Here is an 11,035-nt window from a genome sequence, read left to right on the forward strand (position 1 = left end):
GGCTGCATCAGGGTTTGACCTCGGGGGTCTGAGGTGGGCGTGGCCACTATGGGCATGGCCACCTTGATATCACTTGTGTCAGGGGTGCTGTGATGGCCCGAGCGCTCTACCAGAGAAAACGGGCTTCCGAGCTCCATTTTTGCCAGCAAAAATGGAGCTCGGGAGGGCACATGTGGCTCCCACAAGCTTTGTTTTTGGCTGCAACAGCCTCCAAAGGCACCGCGGGCCGGTCTTTCACTATTTCTAGAGCAGCCCTAAGGGCCACATCTAAGCATCCTGCAGGCCAGTTCCAGCCCCCGGGCCTTGAGTTTGACACCCTTATGCTAGTGCTTGCTAAGGTTTCTGTTTGTGCACCAGCCAGGACATTCTTTCGTGGAAAAGGCTCTGGCTGGAAGGATCCTCCTTTCATGCCAGTGCAGCTAATGCCTTCTTTGATGCGGTTTCCTTTTTTTAAAGAAGGCAGCACAGTACGGTAGTGACTGGGAAACAAGATAGGTGGGCTGGGGGAATTCAAGAGGAGGCAGCCCCTCACTTTACAAGGCTCAGGGCTGGGAGGGACCAAACCAGGAATAGTTTGAATTGGAGTGGTTCCTCAGCTACTATTAGTGGGATTTGGTTAATGATGACAACAGGGACTGTTGGGATTACTGTCTCTACATCCTAAACTTTTCCTAAACTTTACTGATATTTTGTAAACTTCCTTATATTGCACCACTTCTGAATTAGTGTTTTTTTTTAATAGCTTGTGTACAGTGGATATAGCAAAGACACACTCAAGCAAAGGGAACTTCAGCTAAGTGTACTCAGTGCTGAATCTCTGCGTGAAAACTTTTTCCTGGGTGGTATCACTCTTTCTTTAAAGGATTTTAACTTAAGCAAGGAGACTGTGAACTGGTACAGGCTTGCTGCTGCACCATACTTATGAACCTGACAACTTGCAGAGCAGAAGACATGAACTAAATAATCTTAACTCCATTTGTATATGATCACTTCCCTCTACTTGAAGATAATCCATACACTTTAGCTTGAAAAACTGCAATTTGGTGGATTATAGTTGGACCAGCCTTAGCAAAACTTTACACAAGACTTCTGGCAAGTCATCTGCTTTATCCTTTAACCGCAATAATGTCTCAGCATTGATGTATATGAATTGTATAAATGTAATGCTTGTTATAAATGCAGTTCTGAATATGAAGAAATGTTTCAAATTCAATATGAGGGGGTTATCCTGAATTCATTTCAATCTCATTTGAATTATTTGCCTTTTGATATACTTCAAACTTTATAATTATGGTCTTTATAATTTATAATTATAAAGATTTTATAATTCTGCTCTCAGCACATACAGCAGCACAGTTTAAAATATGATCATGACAACATTATTTTTCAGTCTGTTAAAAGGGAGGCCCAAATAGGAGGATAGAAATTCAGTGTAGCAATCAGCCTTATGATTCATAAAGCTGCTTAGAAGCCATTATTAGAATGAGTGCCAATAATTGAAATTAAATTATAAATAATGGTGCCTTATTTTGCTGCTCATACCTCATTTCTAATATTCAAAACATTTTCCAGTGCTAAATGTTAAACTTGCTAAAAATGCTTATGTGGATCACTATATAAATTCTTTATTTCCCCTTTCAATTTAGATCCACTTTAGGTCAGATTCATTAAAAAAAATCTCATCAGGTTTATGAACTACAAGTACTGTATGAATGCAGATGCAATTGATTTTGCGCCATGGTTTGCTATAAAGCACTTCATTTCTTTTACATAGATATAGACCAGCGAGGGCAAACCTTTCTTGGCTCGCGTGCCATAAGTGGAGGGAGCGCAGGCGGATTATGTGCGGGTGTGCCACACCCATAATGCAATGTGCGAACCCCCCAGTGCGCATGCGTGCACTACAGGTGCTGCCCCTCATTTTTTGCATGCTTTTTTCGCCCTCCCCAGGTTCCAGAGGCTTCATAGGAGCCTGGGGAGGGTGAAAACAGCCCCCCCCCATGACCTCCGGAGGTTTCAGGGACCTTCAGGAGCCTTCCCTGAAGTCTCCGGAGCAGTCAAAACGACACTCCAAGCAAACTGGAAATGACTTTTGGTTTGCTCTGAGGATCGTTTTGAGCACTCCAAAGACCTCACGGAAGCTCATGAAGCCTTTGGAGGGCCTGGGGGGGGGCAGGGGAGGCTCTTTTCGCCCTCCCCAGGCTCCTATAAAGCCTCTAGAGCCTGGGGAGGGGCGAAAAATGGCTTTAAAAAAGGGTGAACTCAGCTGACAGGGCAATGCTTCGCGTGCCCTGACAAATGGCTCCGTGTGCCACCTGTGGCAGGTGTGCCATAGGTTCGCCATCACTGATATAGGCTATATAGAGCAATGATTTTGGATTACAAAGTAGAAGTTCCGTAAAGCACATTATTTTTATATTAATATCTCATGAATTAAAAATATGCATACTATAGAAAAAGGCCATGTATAAATTGCTCTAGATATTGGATAGTGTGAAGTTGACACAGTGACCATTAAAGCTAACATTTAGATTTTTTTTCATGAGTAGTAAGGGATTAATCCACAAAGCATTTAATCTCAATGAAAATTGATTTTCCATTAGTAAAGTTAATAAAAGATACTGTGTATGAGCTATGGTTGATTGTGTTTTAAATTTATTTCTTTAATTTGTATCCAGCTAATTTATAACAATTGGAAAAAGCTGAGTATAAATGCAATTTACCAATATCAATTTTTTTAAAAAAAAAAGCTGTTGTAGGAATTTTATTAACATTCTCCAAAATGGTTAACGTTAAAACCCAAATACTTTAGAATAAAGATACAGACTGTTAAATTTAAAAAAATAGTATGATGAATTAATTATACAGTAGACTATGTGACAATCTATTGCAGGCAATTAAATGAAAGTATGATATTAAATAGCTGTTAACCTGAGGTGCTGAAATGTTCATAATTGACTGTAAAATAAAATTTGGGATTATTCGGTGTTAAAACTGCATTGTGATTAATAGAAGATACATAACATTTTTAGAAAGAGTTTATTAGTTATAATATGTTAAATATGTAAGTTGTAAGCTATAAACTAATTAGATTGTATTTCCTGCTCACTTGATGCTTTTTGAGATGTATTCCATTCCATCAACAAAACCACAAGTCATATAAACACAGGGAAGTAGGCTACTGTTTTTGTGAAACATTGCATTAGATTAACTGTAAAACAATATATACTGCTTTTTTGCAGTCTGTAACTACAGCACAGTGTATCACAGCACAAATCTAGAGATTTAAAAGAAAACCTTTAATGACGGTGGTTTGCAGATGCAGTTCTTGTCTGGATGTTGGTTAGAATATAATGCTGCACCTTAGGGTAGTATTTGCCACTAGTGCATCCTGTGCCTTTGCCCACCATCACTATTTCTCAAAATAACTCCACAATGGATAAAGTTCTTCAGGTACATTCTTATAAAAGTGTTTTTCAGTTATCATTACACATGTAAAGGAGCAACATTAATTTTGCGTCTCTCAAATTATTTATATTTTTGTGATACACAAACAAATCTTCCTTTTTAAAAACAATAATTTAAACTGACATACAAAAGGGTAAGAGGGAATAATCACAACCAGATGTAACACTTTACTAATCAATGTTTTTAAAGTGTGTGTCTCATGGCATTTTTATACTTTGTGAATCAAATTAAATTCTATGCACCAAACGTGGACTGCAGCTAGAAGTCAATTTGTGTTTGTACATTACTTCAACATTTTGAGGAAAACATCTTGCTATGAGAAAAGCAACCTCCATATTTTCTGTACTAAATAATTAGTTGTGACTTTGCACTGAAAATTTTTATACTGCCTTTTTATGACCTATACTTATATATAAAAAGCATGAATATCTCTGGTATTTCTCTATTTTTAAAATGACCCAGAAATGTTACTATCTTGCCTTAAATTTGATTGCTTTTTCTAGGATAGAAGCTTTTAAACTGAAGAAATATTTCTAAAATCTGCAAAACATTGTTCACTGTAAGATGGATTTAATAGGTAACCTTTATCAGTGGGCTAAAGTTTAAAGCTTCCACATGTGGAAAAAAATTACACCATTCTCACAATCTATAGGAATTTAATATTCTCTGTTTGGTATTCTTAGTACTGTGATTAACAATTTGGCAAAGGTTTATAAATAAAAAATGCATTAGAAGTAAATGTGGATGTTTGCCTTTGTCTCTTTCTCTGTAAGAACCAAATACTTCAGCTATATTACACTGAGAGCTAATAAAGATGTACATTATTTCTATCTAAACCTAAACCCAAAATATTTGGGTTAAACATGACTCCATAACTGTTCTACAATTACATTAAATACTATTTAATAAAAAAACCATGGTGCTGCTTTTTTTTTCAAATTCATTTAATTCATTGTATGTATGAATCAAGAAACATAAGTGCAAAAGTTTCAGTCAAATCTATTCCACTGATCATTTTAAGAAAATTGCTTCAAATATTAACTATATCTTTATGTTGCCTCTGTTCTTTTCTTATACCTAAATCTGTGAACTGTTGGCCTATTAATCTTAGTACTACGTAAGTGAAATCTCATGTATTTGGACAAGATTAAATCATTTCAAGAACTACTGCCAATCACTGAATGTCCAATGTGGTTTCATCTAAGAAGCACTAAATGGAAAGATAAAGGAAAATATGCCAGCCTACTATATCATCTATTTCCAGTAACTCTTGCAGGCCCTTCTAAATTTCCTTAAAAAATAAAAATACAAAGTTGCTCCACTGCATTGTTTGTTTGAATTTTTTTCTGCATATGTAGAGAAAAGTAAATTACAAGAATGCTTGGGAGCATTCGTCAATGGTGGAGATGATAATGGGTGGGAATGGCTAACTGCTGTTCTTTACGCAAAATTGAAAATGGTAAAATTGAGAACCTTTTAAGATCTACAGATATCTGAAGATCCAATCTTAGGATTCACGTACAGGTAGTCCTTGAATTACGACTATAATTGAGCCCAAAATTTATGTTGCTTAGTGAAACATTTGTTAAGGGAGTTTGCTTTCTTGCCAGTTAAGTGGATCATTGCATTTGTTAAGTTAATACTACGGTAGTTAAGTGAATCTGTGTTCCCCTTTGACTTTGTTTGTCAAGATGATCGCAAAAGATGACATCTCAGAATGCCGCAACCATCATAAATATGAACCAGTTGTCAAGCATCTGAATGTTGATCATAGAGATGCTGCAATAGTTCTGTGAAAAACGGTCATAAGTCCCTTTTTTTCAAGTGCTGTTGTAACTTTGAATAGTCACTAAAAGAACCATCCTAAATTGAGAACTACCTGTATGGTTAATATATGACGACTAGTTATATGATGTAATGATAGGTGGTGGCTGATGAGCTTTTTCTTAAGTGCACTGACTCTGAAAAGCCAAATCGGGTAAGAAACTGTTCAAACGCATTTTGGGTTGCAACACAAGTGAAATTTTATTTATTTAAATACGTAGTGCCATTTGCCGCTTCAGACACATACGCACTCCTTTCCCCTCTGTGTTAGCCCATTAATAAAACAAATGAATCCGAATCGGACCCAATTGGAACGGCGTGCCGCCACACAGCTCCCTCAACGAAAACTAAAGAGTTAAAGGAATGCTGGGAGATGGAGTTCATCAACCGGCGGAAGATCCGCTCCGAATAGCCGCACGTGAAACCGGAAGTCTTCCTTTCTGCCTGCGATGTCACTTCCGGCGGAAAGAAAGACTGCCAAGGCTGCCTTCCTCGCTTCTTTCTTTTCGGCGCCATCATGGGTCGCATGCACGCACCCGGGTGAGTTGGCCGAGACCAAGGCCTTGGCGGGAAGATCAGAGGAGGGCTTGCAGGAACGGCCTACATTTCCTCTGCCGGTAGCTTTTGCGACCTATTTCAGGAGCTTCGCTTCTGTTGTTTGGGGAGAGGGGCGGGAGCGCGGGGAGGCTTTTGCTTAGAGGCCCACTTCGTTGAGAACCGCGGGGACCGCCGCTTTCTTGAATGACCACTCCGTAGAGTCGCGGGCGGGAGGCGATTTGCCGGGCCGCAGTTTAGCGTCCTCTCGCTCGCTCGTGCCTTGCTTTCAACGGAACATTCGGGACATCTCTTTAGCAAAAGGCTCGGGCGCCGCCGCTTATAGGCGATGGGGAAACAAGTGTGAAACATTGGAGACGACAGCGCCTCATGGATTCCCTGTACTCGTGCAATATTTTTTTTATAGCTCGGGTAAAATCAAAAGCTATGCAGCTCTTTTTGCAATTCTGAAAGTTTGCCGTCTGCGATTCACTGATAGGGTTGGTAATGATTTATGTGCTGGCAGTCCTATAATATTATCGTATCAAGCCGGTAAGTAGCCTATAGCGAATTGTATGTTTGTAACATTTTCTAAAATATGCTGTCTTTGCCTTCTTTTTCAATAGAAAGGGTCTGTCCCAGTCGGCCTTGCCTTACAGGAGAAGCGTGCCTACAGTAAGTACTGACCTCAGTTATTCGCCTTGCTTGGACTTGATTAACTTTGCAAAGTGAATAAGTTTATAAACTTATCTGTTTGTAAACATCACAGGTAAAATTATTTTAAATTTATTTCCTATGTTGCTGCTTTGATTTAACAGTTAAATAATATACCAACCTTGCTGTTACTTAGGAAAATATGATATATATCTTATCTATTTCTTAAAACTTATGCCTTGAGTAAAAAAATAACAACTTTCAAGTGTTAAAGACTAGCATTGAAAATGAGAATATAAATATTGACCATCTCAAAGTGATCTGTTTGCATGCATTTTGAACAATTGCTTTCAATCTTAGTACTTTAGTATTTGGGATAATAGTTAACATAAAAAACTGCTCAAGCAGCTCCAAGCTCCAAGACAATTATACTCCGGAGAAAATTAAAAAACAAAACTGGCTACTCTTAAGCAGTTTTGCTAGCATATGGAAATAATTGAGTTACAACTTTCTTTTTGTAGTTTTAATTCAAGATATATTTACATGTGTCACACTTGCAGTTTAGCTTCGTTTCAATCAAAAGTATGAATTTGGAGGAAAACATTTAGCTGACCAGATGACTACATAGCATTGCAGTTTCATTAAAGTGTGAAATTACATTCTTCTGTATTTTTTCAGGGCTACGTCTGCTACTTCTAAAACCATAGTATCAAGAAATTGAATGAAATCAAAAGCTATGTAATTTGAAGACATCCTACTTTTATTTTTCTTTTGACAGCTGTGAGGATGTAGCAAGGGACACTTTAACACTTTTCTCTTTACACAATTCTCTTTACTTAGAGCTTTTATGTTTTACTTTTGTTATTTTTTTGCTATTTGAAATCGCAAAATTATTGTTTCATGTTGGGTGGTTGGGTCAATTTGCTATCCAATGTATCTGAACTAGAATGGCTAACAATTTATTTTTTTTAGTGGCTGAAACTTACTTCTGATGATGTCAAAGAACAGATTTACAAATTGGCAAAGAAAGGCCTGACACCTTCCCAAATCGGTATGTTGAAATAAAATGCTGTGCTAATAGTAACTAATAATATATACATGGAGGCATGTACATTGGTTCTTAGTTATAAGCCATGTAGAGCTGCGGTCTCCAACTGTTGCAGCTTGACGGCCCAGCTGGGGGGGGGTGGGGAGGAAGGAACTGGGCCACATAAACGGTAGGACGGTGCACGCAAGTGCCCGTCATTTGCGCAAGTTAAGCTGCACACATGCTCTCCGGCCAGTCACTCGTGCATCCCAATTCCAAATAGGCCACAGCCTGCTAGTGGACTAGGGATTAGGGACCTCTGATTTAGAGTTTTGGGAGTCCGACAGCCAAATAATTCATGTTATTGATTTGGTTTTCATCTTGAGAAACTTACCTTGATTTATTGGCTGGCTAGAATATTCATAGTTTGAAGTATTTGAAAATGTACCAAATGCTTTATTTATTGCAGGGGGTAATAAGCTGGTGTTCTGTCCAGTTAAGATATTTTTCTTCAGTCAAGTTCTGATGATTAATATAATTGAAATCTTAGAACCTAGCTTTTATTTAAGTATTAGTGAATTGATAATTTATTTAATGCCTCAAATATCATTGCTATTGATAAAATTGTATATTTTGTAGCTTTTACTTGACTGCCTTATCATGCAAGCTGTAAAGTGTCTTTTGCAAGACTTAGAGAAGTCTTTCCTTTGTGATAGCTAATGCTTCTTGAATGTCCAAATGAATTAATATGTTTAAATTTACAGTACTTTAAAATTACAGTACTTCCAAAAATGCTCAATTTGGTTTCAGGTGTGATATTAAGGGACTCGCATGGGGTTGCCCAAGTTCGTTTTGTGACTGGTAACAAAATTCTGAGGATTCTTAAATCCAAGGGACTTGCCCCTGATCTCCCAGAAGATCTTTACCACTTAATCAAGAAAGCAGTTGCTGTCCGCAAGCATCTTGAGAGGAACCGTAAGGTAAGTAGCAGAGTATATTCCATCCTCAAAGATTTTAAAATGGGACCTACAGTTATACTATAGGACCTATAGTATTTGCTTTTGAAGAGATAATGCCTTTACATTAAATTAAATACTGGTTTATATCTAAGATCCTGGTGCTGGTGGAATATGTACAATTGAAACTATATTTTCACTAGATCTGCTCTGGTGAATTAAGAGAGAAAAAATAAGCACAATGATTGGTTATGAGAACTGCATTGTTATTCAAGAAAATGCAAAACATATTATTCCTAGGCTGTCTCCCAAAACAGTATTTGAAAATGTTTGTTTTTGTTGGAAGGATAAAGATGCCAAATTCCGACTTATTTTGATTGAGAGCAGAATTCACAGGCTGGCTCGTTACTACAAGACCAAGAGAGTACTCCCACCTAATTGGAAGTAGTAAGTATATTTTGCTCTCAGTCACAATATGGGCATGTTGTTTAATGTTGGCAGCAGTTTTTTGTTCTTCTACTTAATGTTATTGAAAGAAATGGCATTCATGTAAGGAACACTACTATTTTGGGCTATTTTTGGAACGTAGGTAGCGGTAGCTTTTCTGAAATACTTATGTATGTAAGTCTGTTGATCATAATTAATACTTTTGGGGTGCATTAAGATGTATTCAGATTACACCAGTTCAGAAGTTGCTGCTGATCTGAGCTGTGGAAAGCAGTATAGCAGATAAATATTGGGAGGAAATGATAGCTATAGCCCTTATATACGGCTTCATTGTGCTTTATAGCACTCTCTAAATGACATAAGTATTAATCTGAAGCTTTGCTTCAGTTTTTTTACACTTAAGTCCCAGGTCAAGGTTGCTCACTATGATGATGGTTTTCCAACCATTTGCAGTTTCCACCAGAAAGGTTTTTCCTTTGTGTTGGCTTGTCCTTCCTTGGATGTCTGAGTGAGCTGCTGTAGCTGATAAGTTTAAATGTAATCGTGTTGATGCCATGCAATCTCGTTTTGATGAAGTTGCTAAATTGTTGTTCTCTTCTTCTGCAGCGAATCATCCACGGCTTCTGCTCTGGTTGCATAAAAATTCTTATTACGACCATGGGAATCTAAAACATCTTGTATTCGTGTTATGCCTACTTCAGAGTGATGTCATTGATTTCTTATTTAAAATTGGAAGGATAAGTTAACACGTTTACTATATCAATAAAAGCTTCTGGATTTTTTCCCATTTGATAATATAATTTGAGTTCTTTAAAGCTGCTGTTGTCTTACAAATATTCTTGGTTTTCTATAAATTTACTAATGGTTCTTGTTAACTATGTACACATTGAGTGTTGTATTGAAACTTCTCCTATCACATACTTTGCTATCTTTGGGAGACAGCATTAATGAAAATGGAAAACATGAAAGTGCTTGAGGTTGAAATCAGAGCTACTTATATTTCTCAGTTATATTTGTTTTCAGTTAGAATAAATGGTGTATGATGAAGAATAAAGAAGGACCAATCTTTCAAAATGCTGCTTTGCCCATATTGGGAATTTGGAAAAAATGGGCTTTTAAGCTGAAAGTTAATTCTTTCAAAACAAGAATTATATGAATAGATTTTTCATTTAATTTGGAAAAAGTGGATTTCCTTTAATTAATACAGCTATAGTAATGGAGATAAGGGCCACTTATCTTTACCCCTCCCCTGGCTTTTATTTTTAATAAAAAATAAAGAGAAGAGAAACATTTACCAATCAATTAGCTTTCAAATGAACTAGTAGTAAATATCCAACTCAATTTTGGGGAATAATAAGATTTTTTTCTTATATGTGTGTGGGAGACTGCTAAGGTCTTGTCTTTTCTTGTAGAAGATACAATGGACAGTACTATAATGTCTTTTTATAAAATTGCATAGAATTACCATCTAAATGTTTTCCTCCAACTATAAAATGGATGCAGAGCAGGAAAATAAACAATTTGGAATAGAGCTTGATTACTTGTTTGCAAAGTGTAGATGGGAACTATTTTATATTTCTCTCAGATTGGGCTAACTTTTGTTTCTTGAGCACAATTAACTATTTTAGGTTCAAGGTAGTTCAATAAATCGTCCAGCATGTGCTTAACCTAATATGCTGTTAGGGTGTGTCCAAAAGAAATTTTATAAATTACTAGAGACTATTATGGAGATAGTCATTGTGTGTATCTAAACTTATCCCTCAAGCCAAATATGGTCATGACATATTCTGAGGTTTCCTAATTTTGTTAGGTTTATCTTTAGCAATTCAGAGATTATCATTGAAAGATTTTACATATTTCCCCATCATTAAATGTCTGAACTTCAATATGCAAAGTTTGTAATTTCTGGGAAAACATCAAGAATGTTTGTTATACATTCTTGGCTTCATGGCATTCAATGCCTCAAGCTTCTTACCATATTCAATTTTGTTCAGTTATAAGTACTACTGAGTATATATTATAGTAAACTCTGCACGTTATGGAAGGAATGCTTTTAGAATCAGTTATGGTTTGCCATACTGTTAAATCATTTACAGTAAGCTTAGCTGAATTGGACATGGATTAA

At 36.8% G+C, this 11,035-nt stretch overlaps 2 protein-coding genes and 1 non-coding gene across 4 annotated transcripts in view; all 3 read left to right on the forward strand.

The window, feature by feature from the left end:
* Positions 1–4,207, forward strand: part of PIK3C2A (phosphatidylinositol-4-phosphate 3-kinase catalytic subunit type 2 alpha) — a 55,275-nt gene extending 51,068 nt beyond the window's left edge. For both annotated transcript variants that reach the window (XM_087717346.1, XM_087717349.1), the window contains one exon: positions 743–4,207. In XM_087717346.1, coding sequence (XP_087573472.1) covers positions 743–925 — 183 coding nt within the window. In that variant the 3' untranslated portion in view covers positions 926–4,207. The remainder of the gene's footprint in view (positions 1–742) is intronic.
* A 1,509-nt stretch (positions 4,208–5,716) lies between these two features.
* Positions 5,717–9,697, forward strand: RPS13 (ribosomal protein S13). The gene is made up of 6 exons (XM_087717355.1): positions 5,717–5,832; positions 6,453–6,501; positions 7,453–7,531; positions 8,318–8,487; positions 8,810–8,910; positions 9,517–9,697. Exons 1-6 carry the CDS (start codon positions 5,810–5,812, stop codon positions 9,548–9,550), a joined length of 456 nt encoding a protein of 151 aa, XP_087573481.1. The 5' UTR covers positions 5,717–5,809; the 3' UTR covers positions 9,551–9,697.
* Positions 9,331–9,422, forward strand: LOC148049598 (small nucleolar RNA SNORD14). The gene has a single exon (XR_015695320.1). It is a non-coding gene; the product is annotated as a small nucleolar RNA SNORD14 (small nucleolar RNA).
* Positions 9,698–11,035: the final 1,338 nt, after the last annotated feature.

This window comes from Thamnophis sirtalis, unplaced genomic scaffold (genome assembly GCF_051295495.1).
Source record: "Thamnophis sirtalis isolate CommonGarterSnake01/CBP01778 unplaced genomic scaffold, rThaSir2_p1.2 scaffold_1, whole genome shotgun sequence".
Classification (NCBI taxonomy): domain Eukaryota; kingdom Metazoa; phylum Chordata; class Lepidosauria; order Squamata; family Natricidae; genus Thamnophis; species Thamnophis sirtalis.

Coding starts and splice junctions, on each gene's coding strand:
- RPS13 (XM_087717355.1), top strand. CDS start 5,810: ATGGGTCGCATGCACGCACCCGG. Junction 5,833..6,452: donor GGTCGCATGCACGCACCCGG/GTGAGTTGGCCG, acceptor CTTTTTCAATAG/AAAGGGTCTGTCCCAGTCGG. Junction 6,502..7,452: donor ACAGGAGAAGCGTGCCTACA/GTAAGTACTGAC, acceptor TATTTTTTTTAG/TGGCTGAAACTTACTTCTGA.